Source organism: Fusarium poae, chromosome 1, assembly GCF_019609905.1.
Source record: "Fusarium poae strain DAOMC 252244 chromosome 1, whole genome shotgun sequence".
In the NCBI taxonomy this organism is placed as follows: Eukaryota; Fungi; Ascomycota; class Sordariomycetes; order Hypocreales; family Nectriaceae; genus Fusarium; species Fusarium poae.
In genome coordinates this window covers 5490743-5505793 of record NC_058399.1, presented here as the reverse complement: position 1 = coordinate 5505793, position 15051 = coordinate 5490743, and the positions used below count along the sequence as shown (strand labels likewise).

Sequence of the window (15051 nt, the reverse complement as noted above, 5' to 3'; positions counted from 1 at the left end):
TTAAAGACAAAAAACACTTCATCTTTGCATCTTTATCAAATCTTTTAGTGCTAATAGGTAAGTACCTGTAGGTTGGTACCTACCTACTCTTTTGTCAAAACATTCCCTCGTTTGTTCCTGAATCAACCAGTCGTCAGGCCAGTGAATGTCACGTCACCGGAATACAAACAAACAAGCACCTATCACAGCTTCACTTAACCTTTACACAAATCTATAGAAACAAAAATCAATTTCTTTGTCACACCCACAAGCTGCAACTTCTCACAACCGTATTTGCTTCTTGAACAGTCTTTCATCTTCATCTTCTCAAGCAATACCATCATCATGACCTCTCAAGCTTCATCATCGCATGCTCCTCCCCTCCATCTAACAATCCGCTTCTCAACATCCCAACCAGATCTCGAACTCAATATCCCCTCCCCCCAAACAACAACCGTCCTCGCTCTAAAATACCTCCTCCGCACACGTTTATCTGCTCGTAGTAAATTACGTCTGATTTACCAAGGTCGTATCCTCCCTGATGCCTCTGCGCTCAGCTCAGTCCTCAAGGCGCCTCCCCCGCCGCCGCGCAACATTGAGGATCCAAAGGGCAAAGGGAAAGCTGTCGAGGGCGCGAGTGTGACTAGAGTCTATGTTAATTGCTCTATCGGTCATGAGTTGACCAGCGAGGAGCTCGCTAAGGAAGAGGAGGAGGCGCTCAAACCCCCACAGGATGCAAATGGAGATGATTCCAAGCCCACCAAATCAACAAGACCACGGCCAAGAGGTTTTGATCGATTACTACAATCAGGACTTACACCTTCTGAAATTGCGACACTCAGAACACAGTTCAACTCCATATACACAGCAGGCTTTACGCCAGATGCGATGCCGTCACCTGATACGTTGCGTAACATGGAAGACGCCTGGATAGACAACAACGCTGACGGCCTCCCATCTGGATCCAACCCTCTACAAGACGAAAACGGAGGTATGGCGTCAGTTCTAGACGTATTGATAAAAGCCATGATCGTCGGCTTCTTCTTCCCCCTGGGAAGCTTGACGTGGCTTTTGCGTCAAGAAGGAATCTGGAGTAAAAGATGGCAGATCTTTGTCGGGTTCGGAGTTGCATTGAGTCTTTGCGTTGGCTTCGTCATGGAGTTATCAGGAGATCGGCCTTAGGAGACTGTCAAGCTCCCATGGAGCGGAAGGCTTAGTGAGGACTATACACAGCCCGGATACGGAAACTTTGCCGGGGCCATTGTTCTCGTGTTGGTGGCCGGTTTGCTCTGTTATATTATTGAAAGAATTCTGCCACACCTGGAAGAGTAGATGCATCAAGATTATAGCAGCAGTACAGATACCGGACGGAACAATGAACTAGCGTTGTACCTCAAGCGACTGATTAATTTACATACATACAATGCTCTATCACTATAGGGACTGTCTCGGGCTTGTATCAAATTCATTTCCAACATTGGAACAGAAAGAAAGTCGACAGCCCGGATCACAGGATAATTGCTACATCTTTTCCCGACGCGCCAAACTCCCTAGCCAGTAATGATAAATCAGAAATCTACATATCATCCCCCTTTTCGTGGACTGCCCCCCGTAGCAATCTATTCTACGAGCAAAGGGGACTTTATAGGTACAGACTCTGGGCGGCAACAATGTCTCTGCGGATCTTAGACAGACTCTCCTCGAACTTCTTTGTCAGATCATCGTTGCCCATGACCTTGGCAGCCTGGGCCATCTGTCGCAGAAGCTCTTCCAGGCGGCGGAAAAGACGGATAAGTGAGCCTTCGTAGACATTTGTCATTTTGCTGCAAGGTGTTAGTGAAGTTCTTGTTCGTAAACAGACTAGTGACTTACCAAATCTCGATGAATGGACGACCTTGGGCCCATGTGTAAACCGTCTCCATAAGCTGCCACTTGAGTTTCTGCGCGTATTCCTCCTCGTTGACATCAAGCTTGCACTCCTGGCTGACCTTGGCAATAATTCGGGCCTTGGCCTGAATCTCGCGGTAAGGCTTTTGGAGCTCCTCCTTCAGTGCAGGGGCCTCGACCTTCTCGTCGAAGATAAAGCAACTCATGACAGCAGCGCACATCTCAGGAGTAAGCTCGTTAAAGAATCGGTCAAACAGCAACTCGGAAAGGAGAAGTTCGTGACCCTCGGTCGAAGAAACCTCACAGGCAACACGAGCCTTGAGCTGAACGACTTCGGAGTCGTTGATGAAGCCTAGGCGACGCAGGACACGCTTGCGCGACTTGAGCTCGTCCATCTGAGCAATGCTGTATGCCTTGGCGATAGACTTCTTTGTCTCCTTGACCTTCTCTGTGAGCTTGACCTTTGCATGGTACTGGTCCCACAGCGAAGGCAGCAGAGGGGAAAGGTGAAGAGGGTTGGCCAAGAGTCGGGACTCGAGGACCTCAATCTTTCGCAGAAGCTTCTTGAAAGAGTCGTCAGTAATCTCCATGTTCTCAATGGGATCCAGAACAGGGAGACCATCAGGGAAACGGCGCTTAACCTCCATAAGGGACTTTGTGAGTGTATCCTTGTCACCGTCACTCTTCAGGCCTTCCTTGGGTAAAAAGAGTCGGATCTGGCTGATCGCCTTAATGCAGGTCAACAGACAAGGAACAACAGCAAACTTGATATCGTCGTCGTCATTGCAAGGCTTGATGCCAGGGGGCATCTCTTCAGCGGGGTGTCCAGGGTGGAAATCCGCGCTTGATCTGGAAATAGGAAGGAGAACGTCAATGACGTGAGCTTCCTGGGGAATATAATCGGGCTCGTTCAGCTTGGGGGCACGACGAGGAGTCTGGTTGACGATAACACCCCAGCCAAAGTCGGTTCCGTTGCCGGCAATAGTCTCATTCTCATCCTTGGGGTTGTAGATTTGTACTAGACGGCCAGGCTGAAGGTATGAGATACTGTAGTTGGGGTGCTGAATAACAGTTCTCATATCCCTCGTGTACGCACTAAGTTGCTGTCGAATCTGGTAGTAATCCTTGACAGTGGACTCATCGGCAATGCTGGTACTGTCGCGCTCTTGCTGTAAAGACATCAACTCCTTCTCCAGGGACGGCACACTAGCGGCGTTCTGGAACTGGTGGAAACATCGCTCCAACATAAATTCGGGTGAGATAGCTTCGATACGGAGAAGGTTGAGAATCATGTTGTAACCAAGGTAGAAAGCAGAGTTGAGTCGATCTTGGTGCCCGGTAACAATCTCTTTGGCAGTATCAGGCTCAAGCTTGTCGTCAATCATCATTATGACAATACCACGAGCATCAAGACCACGACGACCAGCACGTCCAGCCATCTGAATGTACTCGGATGAAGTAAGAGGGCGTCTCTTGACACCATCCCACTTGGTGACTTGTGTGAAGACAACAGTCTTGGCAGGCATGTTGAGACCGATGGAAAAGGTCTCGGTGGCGAAAAGAACCTTGATCAAAGACTCCTGGAACAGAATCTCAATGGTCTCCTTGAGAATGGGCAGAAGACCGGAGTGATGGACACCAATACCGCGCTCCAACAGAGGCAACAAGTTGATAATTTGAGGAAGCTCCCTATCCTGCTCCGACAAACTCTCAATAGCATTGTGGAAGACCTTGCGAACCATGGCCTTCTCAGAATCGTCGTTGAAACTGAGAGAGGAAATGTTCATGGCCATGTTCTCGCACTCTCGCTTGCTGAAGTTGAAGACAATGACAGGGTTGAACTTCTTCTTGATAGTCATTCGAATAATCTTGGCAATATCCGAACCACTGTCAGCACCGCCCTTGTTAGTCTTCTTGTTTTTGCCCTTTCCTTTCTGTCGAGCGTTAGGGTCGTTGGGGTCAGCACCCTTCTTCTCCTCGACCTCCTGCATAACCTTGTTGAAATTTTGCTCATTAAAGTTGCTCTTCTCGTCGACGATAAGTCTGGCGCCACTACCACCGGCAGGGAAGAAGTAGTTCTGAAGGGGAGTTGGTCGGAAATCGGTGTAAACGACGTGACAGGCCTGGTGATGGATCTTGGCAATCCACTCGGCGAACTGGAAAGCGTTGGGAATGGTGGCAGAAAGGAAGACGTATCGGACCTTGTCGGGAAGCATGATGATGGTCTCCTCCCAGACGACACCTCTCGTCTTGTCTCGCATATAGTGAATCTCGTCAAACACAACCCAGGCGACTTCTCGCATGATCTCGGAACCTCGATACAACATGGATCGCAAAATCTCGGTGGTCATGACCAAGCAACTCGCTGTGGGGTTAATAGTAACATCACCAGTCATGAGACCAACGTCTCCGAAGATGGCTTCGAAATCTCGATACTTTTGGTTACTCAAGGCCTTGATAGGACTTGTGTAGATAACTCTCTGGTTGCGCTTCAAACATTGCGCGACAGCGTACTCGGCAACGACAGTCTTTCCGGCAGAAGTATGCGCAGAGACAAGAACACTCTCCTCGCGCTCAATGGACGCTACGGAAAGACTCTGGAAAGGATCAAGCTTAAAGTTCCATGTTCGTGCGGGTTGATCGGGGGCCTTGTGCTCGGAAAGAGGGACGTATTCGTAGTCTAGATCCGGGGGCAAGGCAACCTGATGTTGAATGTTGTGCGACAAAACGAGAGATGAATCCTGCTCTGTAAAGGTGGCCGCGCCAGCGACCTCTCTTGACTCGGCCGTCTGGAAGGTATCTGTCATAACGGGGGCTACGCCATCCTCCTTCTTCCTCCTCTTGGTATCCTGCTGGCTGGTGCTCTCCGAAGAAGACTCGTCGTCGGAAGAAGACTCATCCTTAGATTCTTCGGCGGTGTTGTTGTCCATGTCGACATCCTCAGACTTTTCCGCGTCGCCGTTTTCGCCGTTTATCGCGTTGGCCTTTCTCTTCTTTGTCTTGTCGCCCCTGCGATTTCTTTGCGACACAGTCTCGTCCTCGCTAGCACTCGGGGCATCCACCTTGCCCTCAAAAACATCAAACATCTCATCCATGTTGGCGATGTTTTACCGCGACCGGGAACCGATCGCTAGCTGCAGAAAAAAGTGATCGAGATCGGGAGTGGCTTGTGAAAAGCCTATATAGTTCTGATGTCGCGCTGTGAATCAAAAACTATATGGTTGAAAAAGGGAAAGAAAAAAGGTTGTAACCTCAATGTAGGTACAAGATGAAGTAAAAAAAAACCCTAGTGAAAGGAGAGCTTGGCTTGTCGTCTTGTACAACAAAGAATCGATCGATCGTCCTAAACTATTCGTGGGACACAGGCCTGGGCGATTAAAAAAGTTGGTTGATTGGAAAGTGGGTTGCCCGGCAGAAAAAAATCCCCTGGCGAACGGACTGCAGGCGGTGAAAGCTCTGAAGCAATTGGAAGTCAGAGCGGCTGCTACCGACGTCACGTCCAACAGTAACTTCATGGATGTCAGCAGCTGATGTGCACGTGACCTATTAGCGTTTTGCTCCCAAACCTCAGACCACCATCTTTGACCTCGGATGCTATCATCACTGACACATACCCAAGCTTCCATCTCCCAATCTCCACTCCTCAACGTCAAGGTGCGTCCGCTGCAAAGCCATTGACTGGCTCGGCTTTGCTCTACCAACTTTCGCGAACCGAATTGACCTTTTACCCGTATCGCAGATGCTTTCCCGCGCCGCTACCCGTACCACGACCTCTCTGGTCACCAAGCGAGGCTTCCAGACCACTCGCGCTCGCATGTCCTCCCCTTACCACTACCCTGAGGGCGCTTACAGCAACATCCCCTTCAACCCTCGCAGCAAGTGGTTCGGTGTTGGCTACTGGACCTTCATGGCCACTGGTTTCTTCGCTCCCTTCGGCATTGCTGGTGCGTGGTTTCTCTCCCGACGTTTTCCGATTCACGATCCGGATACTAACTCGCAGCGCAGTCTGGCAGACCTACAAGCCCCAGTAAATTCGTCGCTGACGGACTGGGTTTGTTGTTTGATTGAAAGAACGGAAGCCTTGCGGCGGCAGAATGTGGTATACATAACCGAAATAGACATCAGTCATTCTCGACTCTTGATTCGAAATTCCATTTGTCCTGCCAGCTATATCGGAGAAATGTGTGAAAAGCGAGTGCTCATATTCTAGTGCAATGCGATGCAAATCCCGGCCAACCCAATTTTTGATATACAGAATCCTTGTCCTGGGGTATTATTCTATCTTAAAGTACATGGTGGTACAAATTTATTGGTACATCATAATCTCGTCCCATCTTTTTTAAATCTTCGATACGACGGGCCAGTCCATTTACCCGTCGGAGATTTCATATCAACGCCGTCGATAATGCACTGTAGCATCGACTGTATAAACGGAAGTCGATCCGGAGCAATATCCCAGCGCTGCGCCATCTCATCGTACACTTGGACCACTGCCTCATCAGAGCAGCACTTTTTGGTTGCTCGCAGAGCCCAAATGACCAACCATCTATCGATGGTAAATCCTCTGATGTTTTCATCTCTTGCTTGGTACATGGCTTTCAATACTCCTTCTAGACGTTGCTCGCTCCACTGAGAGCCATTAAAGCCGCCATAAGAGTAAAAGCCCTTGAATAAGGCCAGAAAGATGGTGGCATGGATTGGAATGTTGAGAAATTTCATTTCGTCAAGGTATTTTGCAACCTTGGCCAGATCTCCAACTTTAACCGAGTAGTGCTCGACAAAGAGCTGGTAGGTATGAAGATTTGGTGAAAGCTGAATCTGTGATTGCAATGGCTTGCGAAGCTCGGGGTGCTCCTTGCCAACCTTGGTGAACATCATCAGCACTTTGGTGACGACCCGACCCATCCCGTAGTCTCTATCCGGGATATTGGGCGCCATTTCATGCCCGGCCTTCATTCTTTGGTATGTCAACTCTGCTGCCGACTCCTCGCCGCATCGCAAAAGGCCGGATATTACACAGTTGAGCACAACAGTATCTATCATCTCGCCTGCCTCGACCATGTCCGTGTAGGCTGCCCGGATTGCGCTTGAGTCCATCTTTAGTCCGAAATAGTGGATCAAGCTGACATGGTGGTATCGGTTGTACTGAAACCCTCGATTCTCCATCTCTTTATAAATCATATCCGCAAGGACAAAATTTCCCGCCTTTGCAGCCACATCGAATAGGATGTTGAACGTGACTTCATTTCCCTTGACATTGGCCGTTAGCTCCATCTCTTTCCACAGCCTCAGAGCCGCATCCATCTCATTTGATGTCACGCGAGACGAATACCTTGTAGCAAACGCCAAAGCATAGTTCCAATGCACCCTTCGCAGCGTCAACCCTGCGGTTTTGACATCAGCGACCAGCGCAAAATAACGCAGCATCGACTCCGAGTTTCGCTTTGGCGGCATTCCCATAACTTTGAGTAGTCTATTCCGCCATTGCCAGGTGAGGTGCAGCATTCTTGGTTGAGGTAATTCAAGATACAACTTATAGATAAGCTCGAGTGATGTTCGGTAGGGATGGCGCAGCTTGTACGAGACGGCATTACACAACTTGGCGATCAACTTTTTTGTTTCGTCATCGGTCCTGAAGGTTTCCTCTGTCGTCGGGTATTCCACATCTCGTCTGTTTTCAGAAACCTGCAACTTCTGACCATCCGGCTGAGCATAGCCCCTCTGGTAGGGGTCTTGGTAGTACTCCAAATGCTCGTCTACCGTTGTTGAGTCTTCTTGGGGTACGAGAGCCTTTAGGTGTCGTGGATCGTGTGCGTACTGAGTATGAAACCTCTGGTTTATCGGGGGCATAGGAGCGACAGCGGCAGAGGATGCGGTGCTATAATTGCTGGAGACATGTCGAGACCGTGGGACAGGCAGGGAGCGTCGAGCCTGGGCGGCGGGTGTAAAAGTCGAGAGAAGCCATAGCGAGCTCCGGGAACATGAGGGACTCGGATTCGAACTCGGATTTGTTTTCTTCCTTTGCTGCGTCTGTTTTCTGGCATCTCTGGCACAGCAGAGGCTCCTCCTTGTGGTTGTAACCCCAAAACTGGCCGACGGTCGGTTCGAAAGCACCGCACAGAGGGAGCCGTCTAATCGACTGGGGACTTTCATGAGCTCCTCCTCATGATGCTGCGACCTCTGTTGCGTTAACCGTAGCAGTTGAAATTGACTGCAAAGTTCCGGAAGCTTTTGGACGAGACAAAGCAGCGCTGAGAAAGAAATCGAATCGGCAATCTCTCTCAGGGAAGAGCTAACGGCAGCGCAAGTTAAGACGGAGGAGGCTTGTTCTTGTAAGTGGGACCTTTTTTTGAAATGCTTTTTTGCTACACTATGATTCGCGCCAAGTGAGTATCTGGTCGAGTGCGGGACAATAAAACCCGCACATTGAGACAAATCTCTAGAAAGATTAGACACAAATGGTGGCACTTTAATACTCTTTCGAGAAATATAACATGACAATTACAACTTTATTGTCATTTTTCATATCACTAGATATAAAGTTTCGACATAAACACTCCAACTTTATCAGAGCCATCTAATCTTGCCATTGATTTATACAGTTTTATTTTACCACCTTTGACATCCCGCAGTCGGCGATAAGATTTACCGACAGATCTCCAAAATTTCCACTTCAACACCACGATCTGGAGCCTCATGCTACGGACTGAGTAGCATATACTCCCGTTCTAAAGCGCCAATTAACGACGTAAGCTTCAATTTTTCACCTGCCGATCCTCTCATCTGATCCGTACTGATTAGAACCTCAGACCTGGCCATGGGAGGCAGACAGATCAGACCCGCAAGGGTCTTCCAGACTGTGACGGAGGAGCTCAACCACAACACCCTCGGCAACAAGTCGATCCCTAAGCCGCCATGGTACGACATCATGCAAAAAATACCTCCCGCTGAAACCCTCGTCCGAAATGTCGCCATCAATCACACACGGCGCCAACCCAAACTCACCAAGCCCAAGAACATCTTCCGACCCAAACCCATAATATACAAGGAGGACAGACTACGGTCTACCTTCTATCGAGACCATCCTTGGGAGCTTGCGAGACCCCGTGTTATCCTCGAGTCGGACGGAAAGGATTACCAGCACTGCGATTGGTCCAAGGGCTTGAAACAGCCCAATATTCCCTTGACGGGCGAAAGGCAAGTTTCGATCTGGGCACGAAACGACCACTAGGCTAACTTTTTGTATAGTGTTGTCCAATACCAGCTGTGGTTAATGGAGAACGGGGAAGACTGGACCACTAAATCGGCCTACGATTATGTTCGCCACCAATTTTATCGTCTGCGTCAAGAAGAGCAGATCGAGAAGCGAGTGGCCCAGGAGGAAGCCAGATATGTAGGCGCTTACTTTGGCCAAACCCGCGTCGATGTTTCCCACGGTCTCGAAGATCGCGAGTTCGAGAACTGGAAGATCTGGGCCGGAAAGGAGACGGAGCGACAGGAGCAGAACCGTAATGGTGACATTGAGGACTTTGGTTTGGAAGAGGAGCCGGAAGTGGACATCGAAGACACAGAGGCAACGCCTGAGGCCAAGGCCGAGGCTGCAGAGGGCAAGAAGTCCCCTTGAGGCGGATGATACCCGTCATGTACACAACCTTGTATTATTGTCTATGTATCAGAAAACAATTACGCATGTTCCAAGAAAGGCTCTTGGGTTGGACCAAATCTTTCCGTTTCTCCTCTTTCCAATCAAATTTCCCGCCGAGCATTGAACACCAGTTCGCCGCAGTACTCAACCTGGTACTTTTCAGCCACCTCCTTGTGCTGCACCAAGACGTCGGCGATGCCAGTGTAGTAAAAGAGCTTTCCAGTAAGGCTCAGTGTGGTGATGCGCGCCCAAGATTCGATGTAGATGATATGCATGGAGGTCTCTGGGACCACGCGGAGAAGCTTGAGCAGGTGAGCGGCCAATCCAACGAAGAAGCCAGTAGCAGGGCCGTTAGTGAAAATGCAGGTAGGACACCGCACCCGAGCTCCGATGTCGTTGGCGGGGGGTTTCATGAGCGCTGGAAAAATATCGAGAATGCTGAGAAGAGCCGTGAAAGGGGTAGTGAGGAGTGACTGGTGGATCCGACGGGCACGAGTAACGGTGATGGTGTCGTAGCTTCCAGGCTGCGTGCCTTGAGCAGCACACAAGGTTCCTAGCTCAGTTTCGTAATCTACAACATGGTTGAGAGACATGGTATCTCCAGAAGAGATGAGATAGCGTCGGTGCAAGTTTTGGAAGCTGCAGTATCCATCGTCCATCATCATGAGCATCTCCTTGGTGTGGCCACCGGAGCCCATGACGAAGAGGTAGTACTCATAGAGGTTGTTTCGTTGCTGGCGAGTAGCTTGCTTGCTGCGCTTCGAGCTGCGACGGGCCTCGGCGAGCTTATTATGACGGCCCTTGAATATGTTAGAGTTGATCCGATGCTGAGGGTCTGTCTGAACTAACAGCTAAGAGGAGGAGGATGATATTGCAGGTGAACAGACAGAAGGCCAAGTCATAGGCTAGGTTTGAATCCGAAAATATGAGAAGGGCGAATCCAATGCCTCCCGGGATGACCAAAATAAGATCAGAGAACTCCATGCTTGCGAAGCTGACTTATACCAAGTCGGATGTTGATGAGACCAAGTATTCCAAATGGGGGAAGAAGAAGAGGAAGTCTTGTAGGTAGGCAACAAAAAAAGTCCAACCCAACTTCTCTGAACTCGGTTTGAACCATGCGTGATTAAGATTCAGGATAAACGCAAAATCTCGGGGATGAAAGGTAGTACAGGCCCGTAATGTTCCATCATCAGTGTTTGACAGTGCCCCCGAAGTTGAAGGCTATGATAAAATGTGGCCGCTAGAAGAGAAGCCTAAGTAAGGGACGGAATTAGTGGGCCAGTTTATGCTATTTTGACCAGGCTCTTAGGTTCTTTAGTTATTTTGTACGGTAAAGCTTAGCAGACACAGTCCGCGATAGATAGAAGTTACCCTGAATCAAGTACTAAGCTATTAAAGTTGATGGCTGTCATTAATCGCCCTTTGAGCTTACATCTAAGGTGTTTTGCTATTCCTTGACCAAATTCAATTCAAAACCATTCCAACAGTTATAAAGCAGACATTCCACAACCGTGTAAACTAAATATCATCTAATGGATCGCACTTTGACATTGATCCGCCTTTAGATGAACCGACGTTTCTTCTTGGGGGCAACAACCTCATCTTCGAGCCACTCATCGCCAACAATCTTTCTCATAGCGTCTCGTCCAGAGCCATCAATCACGTCCTTCATTCCTTCACCGGTGGCAGCTGAACACTCAATGTATTTCTTTGCTCCGATTCGCATCGCCTGCCATGATGCCTATAAATAGTCAGATCACTTAATCGCAAAATAACCAAGCCAATGGTAGGGAAACATACCTCTGTAGGGCAGACGCAGCAAGTAGGATATGCCATCAATTCTGAAGACAAATCCATTGCGGAGCTAGTTCGATGATCTTCCAAAAAGCACTGATCGCGAATATCCTTCTTGAGACCAACAAGATACAAAAGTGGTTCAAAAGTGGGCGTCTTGGCGAATCCATGATTAGAAGCATGATGCCACTGCTTGGGTTAGTCGATACCTCATGAACAGAGGAAGTGCTGTAGCTTACCCATTGGATGATTGTGTACATGGACATCTTGTCCGAAATGTCAAAACAGAGGAATATGGCGTCCCATTCGATGTAGGTCAACTTTTCAACAGTATTCAAGTCTGGTACGCCTGAGGTGTCCTACATCTCCATGCGTACAGGCTGGTCGTGATAGACTCGATCGCTGACATACGTCTCGTACAGTGGACGGGCAAAGGCATCAGACTATTGATGTTAGCTACATAGCCGACTCACTCAACACGAGATGTGACTTGCATGAGGGAAGTAGCCATAACGAGACCGACTATACAGAGTTAGCATGTGTTTTCATATCTGTAAATTATTCTATCAACTCACAATAGCAGCGATGTCTGTCCAGACCCTTTGCTACCAACAAACAAAAAGTTCAAGCGAACAGGCTCACGAGGAATCTCAGCTTCCTCTGTCTTTCTCTTGCGATTGCGACTGAGAAGAGTGAGCAGATTGCGTCGGTTACTCCCCGCACGTCGTTCAGTCAAGCCTGAAGCAGGACGAATAGAGGGTGTAGAAGAACGCCCAAACAAAGGTGTAGCTGCACGAAGGAAACTCAGTCGTGTAGAAGGACGACGTTGAGGTGGAGAAGCTTCACGAAAAGTCTAAAGATATAAGTAATTAGCCTTTGAAGCTGAGTATCCTATGAGGGAGGAGGAAGATTTACCAGTCGTGTTGCAGGGCGCTCGCCGAATCCATCGCCGTTAAAAGGATCATCGCGATTAAGACGAGTCGGAACGCGCTGCCGCCATGAGTCGATTCGCTCCTCCGACAACATTTTCGACATGTAAAAGAGGAACAAAAGAGTAAATCAGGCGGGCGATGAAGTAGTCAATAACGAGAAAGAAGAAAAGGATCAGTTGCATAATGTGATGAGCTATACCAGGAGGAGGGTTGTTGGATGCAAGAAAGAGTAAATGTCGAGAATGTTGATAGGTAAGAAAAAGAAGATGTGTAGAAACTGAATTTTCGGCTTGGTTTTATAAAGCCGTTGGTTTTATTAATAAAGTAAGAATAAAACGTTGCTGCAATATATCAAGTTAATTTCGTGTTGCATATCTGCCTTTGCAGCTGGCTGACAGCCGGCAACACTCGTGCAAATTTAAAGAGCAGAATAACTTATGATCCGCGCAGTATAATATAGTAAAATGACCAATTAGGCACCTACGAAGCTCAGAGTTCATCCATAGCATCAGCCACATTCGCAATATCCGCCCTTCTCAACCTCGCATCATCGACACTCAACAGATCCTGAGGAAACCACTCCTCCAACTTCCCCCCAGGTCTTCCAACACCCTCTTCCAGGTCCTCGCCCTCTTTACCAAGAACCATAACCGCTAATGCCGTTCCGCAAAGCCAAGCCCAAACCATACCCTCACCGCAGAATCCCGCAGCTACCCACTCCCCGGAGTCCTTCTTGACAGGAGAACGAGGGGCTCGTCCGACAAACGGCATCAAATCACCTGTGAAGCCGATGATTCCAGTCCAGGCTTTGACAAGCTTACTTCTTTCTCCCCATTGCGGTTCGAAAATGGTCGGCATGATGCCTCGGACGTGAATCAGTGGAAGGGCGTGCGTTTGGCTATCGTCCCATATTCCCATCTGATCGATACCCTCATGGCGACTTCGGAAGAATCCTCCGCCTACCATGAGATCACCTGGTGTTCCATCTGGTCTATCTGGCTGTTGGGTCACATAGTCAAAACCCGGACTGTAGATCGGGGACCATGAGCGGTTTCCGTGTGAGGATGGGAATGAAGCTCCCAGGCGTTGGGCGCTCATGTGGGCGATTGCGCCACAGAGGGAACCTCTGAGTTTGGGGAGCAATTGACCTGCGTGAGCGTTGGTAGTGTGGATAACATGTCGTGCAGTGATGGTTCCACGAGTTGTTTTGACCGTGTATGAACCGTCTACAGTACGGGTGACGGTCTCAACTGGTGTATTAGTGTTGATGCTCAGTCCAGAAAATCGCTCGAGGAGGTCATTCCATACACCCGTGATAAGTCGATATGGCCAGAGTGCACCAGCTGAATAAGATACAGCACCAACAACAAGCTCATTCACACCAAACTGTGGCCATCAGCATCAGAATCTGGCTCACTCACGCACAGAAGCGATGACTTACCTGCTCCCTGGCCTCCTCTGCCTCCCAAATCTTGTGCTCCTCCTCAGGCATCCATCCTTTAGCCTCAGCAACTTGCTTCTTCGCACTCTCAAATTCTTCCTCTCCCAAGAATAAATCCACCGTATCGACCTCCCGAACATCGCCGTGCCCGATCTGTTCTCCAACTTGCTTCATCATGTCCAAGTGCCTTCTCTTGAACCTAACGACCCTACTCGCAACCTCGGGTCCTAACCGATTGCGAAACATGGAAAACTCACTGTACGGCGAACTCTTCACATGGCCTCCATTTCTTCCCGTCGCGCCGCTGCATATCTGCCTTGCTTCACAGACGACGACTCTTAATTTAGATTCAGACAGCTCGAGCAGCGACTTTGCTACTGCTGCTCCTGTGATACCGCTGCCAATGATGACCACGTCAGCTTCTTGGGGAAGCTGGTCATCTTGAATGTCGCATAGCGCGGGAAAGGGCGGGTCGTCGAGCCAGTATGAGTTTGTCGGGTTAGGAACAGGAAGTCCAGGTTCCGAAGAGGCCCTAGCAAGAGCGGATGAGAATTGCTTGTGCAGGGTCAAGATGGTTTTGACACCTTGAGAAATGGCCGAGGTTGTTGACCGGATGGATGATATGACAGCGCCCATGTTCATTGATGAGTTGTTGGAATGAAGTGGATGAGAGATGGCAAAATAACTATATCGTATAGATCTGTAGATTAGTGACTGACAAGGTTGCATACAACCCGTGGATGCGACCCTTCTCCAGTACTACGTATGGTTTATCTGGGGTACCTGGAACAGAAAGACAACGACACCGGTGCCGGTTATAACAATCAACCGATTTCAGCTTAGGTATTCCGAAATGTCTATTTTAAGCAAGCTTCCGGCTACTGGAAGCAATGTCGTGTCAGCACGCAAATCTAAGTTGACCGTGAGGACAAAAAGATATTGATACTTCGAAAAGGTCGGGATGATAACTAAACGGTCTGATTATCTTTTAGTACATAGAGTGGGTAAACATAATCTTGTCTCACGATAGCAGAGTAAAAGATACCAAACCAACCTTAGCCAAGTACGTTCAATATGTCATCTCCATTTGGTGATTTAATCTACGGAATCAGACTTAATATTAGACCGAAGACCTTTTAATTCGCATTTTATCTACCGTCTAAGAGCTACCTTGCTGTGCCACCAGGAATCGCCCATTCACTGCCGTCAAGTGCAAGCAGATTGCAAATAAAAAAGAACACCATCATCATTCTGATTTTCGTTTCCATTCCCCAACACCAATGAAACAATTCGAGGAAAAAAAAATACACTCCCCACGATGAGGCCAGAGCCATCAATCGTTATTCCTCCCCCTTGTTCCTCCACTTGTT

The 15051-nt window shown here is 48.8% G+C and overlaps 8 protein-coding genes across 8 annotated transcripts; 3 read left to right on the top strand and 5 right to left on the bottom strand.

Annotated features, from left to right (window-relative positions):
* Nucleotides 1-324: 324 nt before the first annotated feature.
* Nucleotides 325-1161, top strand: FPOAC1_001779 (uncharacterized protein; the record flags this gene model as incomplete). Its single annotated transcript, XM_044846369.1, has 1 exon — nucleotides 325-1161. The coding sequence occupies one exon, from the start codon at nucleotides 325-327 to the stop codon at nucleotides 1159-1161; it is 837 nt and encodes a 278-aa protein (XP_044712285.1).
* A 460-nt stretch (nucleotides 1162-1621) lies between these two features.
* On the bottom strand, nucleotides 1622-4961 carry FPOAC1_001778 (uncharacterized protein; the record flags this gene model as incomplete). The annotated part of the gene is made up of 2 exons (XM_044846368.1): nucleotides 1622-1802; nucleotides 1852-4961. 2 exons carry the CDS (start codon nucleotides 4959-4961, stop codon nucleotides 1622-1624), a joined length of 3291 nt encoding a protein of 1096 aa, XP_044712284.1.
* Nucleotides 4962-5457: 496 nt separating this feature from the next.
* FPOAC1_001777 (uncharacterized protein) lies at nucleotides 5458-5897 on the top strand (the record flags this gene model as incomplete). Its single annotated transcript, XM_044846367.1, has 3 exons — nucleotides 5458-5520; nucleotides 5606-5810; nucleotides 5872-5897. 3 exons carry the CDS (start codon nucleotides 5458-5460, stop codon nucleotides 5895-5897), a joined length of 294 nt encoding a protein of 97 aa, XP_044712283.1.
* Nucleotides 5898-6183: 286 nt separating this feature from the next.
* On the bottom strand, nucleotides 6184-7716 carry FPOAC1_001776 (uncharacterized protein; the record flags this gene model as incomplete). Its single annotated transcript, XM_044846366.1, has 1 exon — nucleotides 6184-7716. The coding sequence occupies one exon, from the start codon at nucleotides 7714-7716 to the stop codon at nucleotides 6184-6186; it is 1533 nt and encodes a 510-aa protein (XP_044712282.1).
* Nucleotides 7717-8683: 967 nt separating this feature from the next.
* FPOAC1_001775 (uncharacterized protein) lies at nucleotides 8684-9490 on the top strand (the record flags this gene model as incomplete). Its single annotated transcript, XM_044846365.1, has 2 exons — nucleotides 8684-9018; nucleotides 9115-9490. The coding sequence occupies 2 exons, from the start codon at nucleotides 8684-8686 to the stop codon at nucleotides 9488-9490; spliced, it is 711 nt and encodes a 236-aa protein (XP_044712281.1).
* Nucleotides 9491-9612: 122 nt separating this feature from the next.
* FPOAC1_001774 (uncharacterized protein) lies at nucleotides 9613-10495 on the bottom strand (the record flags this gene model as incomplete). The annotated part of the gene is made up of 2 exons (XM_044846364.1): nucleotides 9613-10311; nucleotides 10361-10495. The coding sequence occupies 2 exons, from the start codon at nucleotides 10493-10495 to the stop codon at nucleotides 9613-9615; spliced, it is 834 nt and encodes a 277-aa protein (XP_044712280.1).
* A 580-nt stretch (nucleotides 10496-11075) lies between these two features.
* Nucleotides 11076-12334, bottom strand: FPOAC1_001773 (uncharacterized protein; the record flags this gene model as incomplete). The annotated part of the gene is made up of 7 exons (XM_044846363.1): nucleotides 11076-11255; nucleotides 11315-11497; nucleotides 11548-11628; nucleotides 11686-11751; nucleotides 11799-11830; nucleotides 11918-12161; nucleotides 12224-12334. 7 exons carry the CDS (start codon nucleotides 12332-12334, stop codon nucleotides 11076-11078), a joined length of 897 nt encoding a protein of 298 aa, XP_044712279.1.
* Nucleotides 12335-12729: 395 nt separating this feature from the next.
* Nucleotides 12730-14323, bottom strand: FPOAC1_001772 (uncharacterized protein; the record flags this gene model as incomplete). The annotated part of the gene is made up of 2 exons (XM_044846362.1): nucleotides 12730-13626; nucleotides 13682-14323. 2 exons carry the CDS (start codon nucleotides 14321-14323, stop codon nucleotides 12730-12732), a joined length of 1539 nt encoding a protein of 512 aa, XP_044712278.1.
* Between the last annotated feature and the right edge of the window lie 728 nt (nucleotides 14324-15051).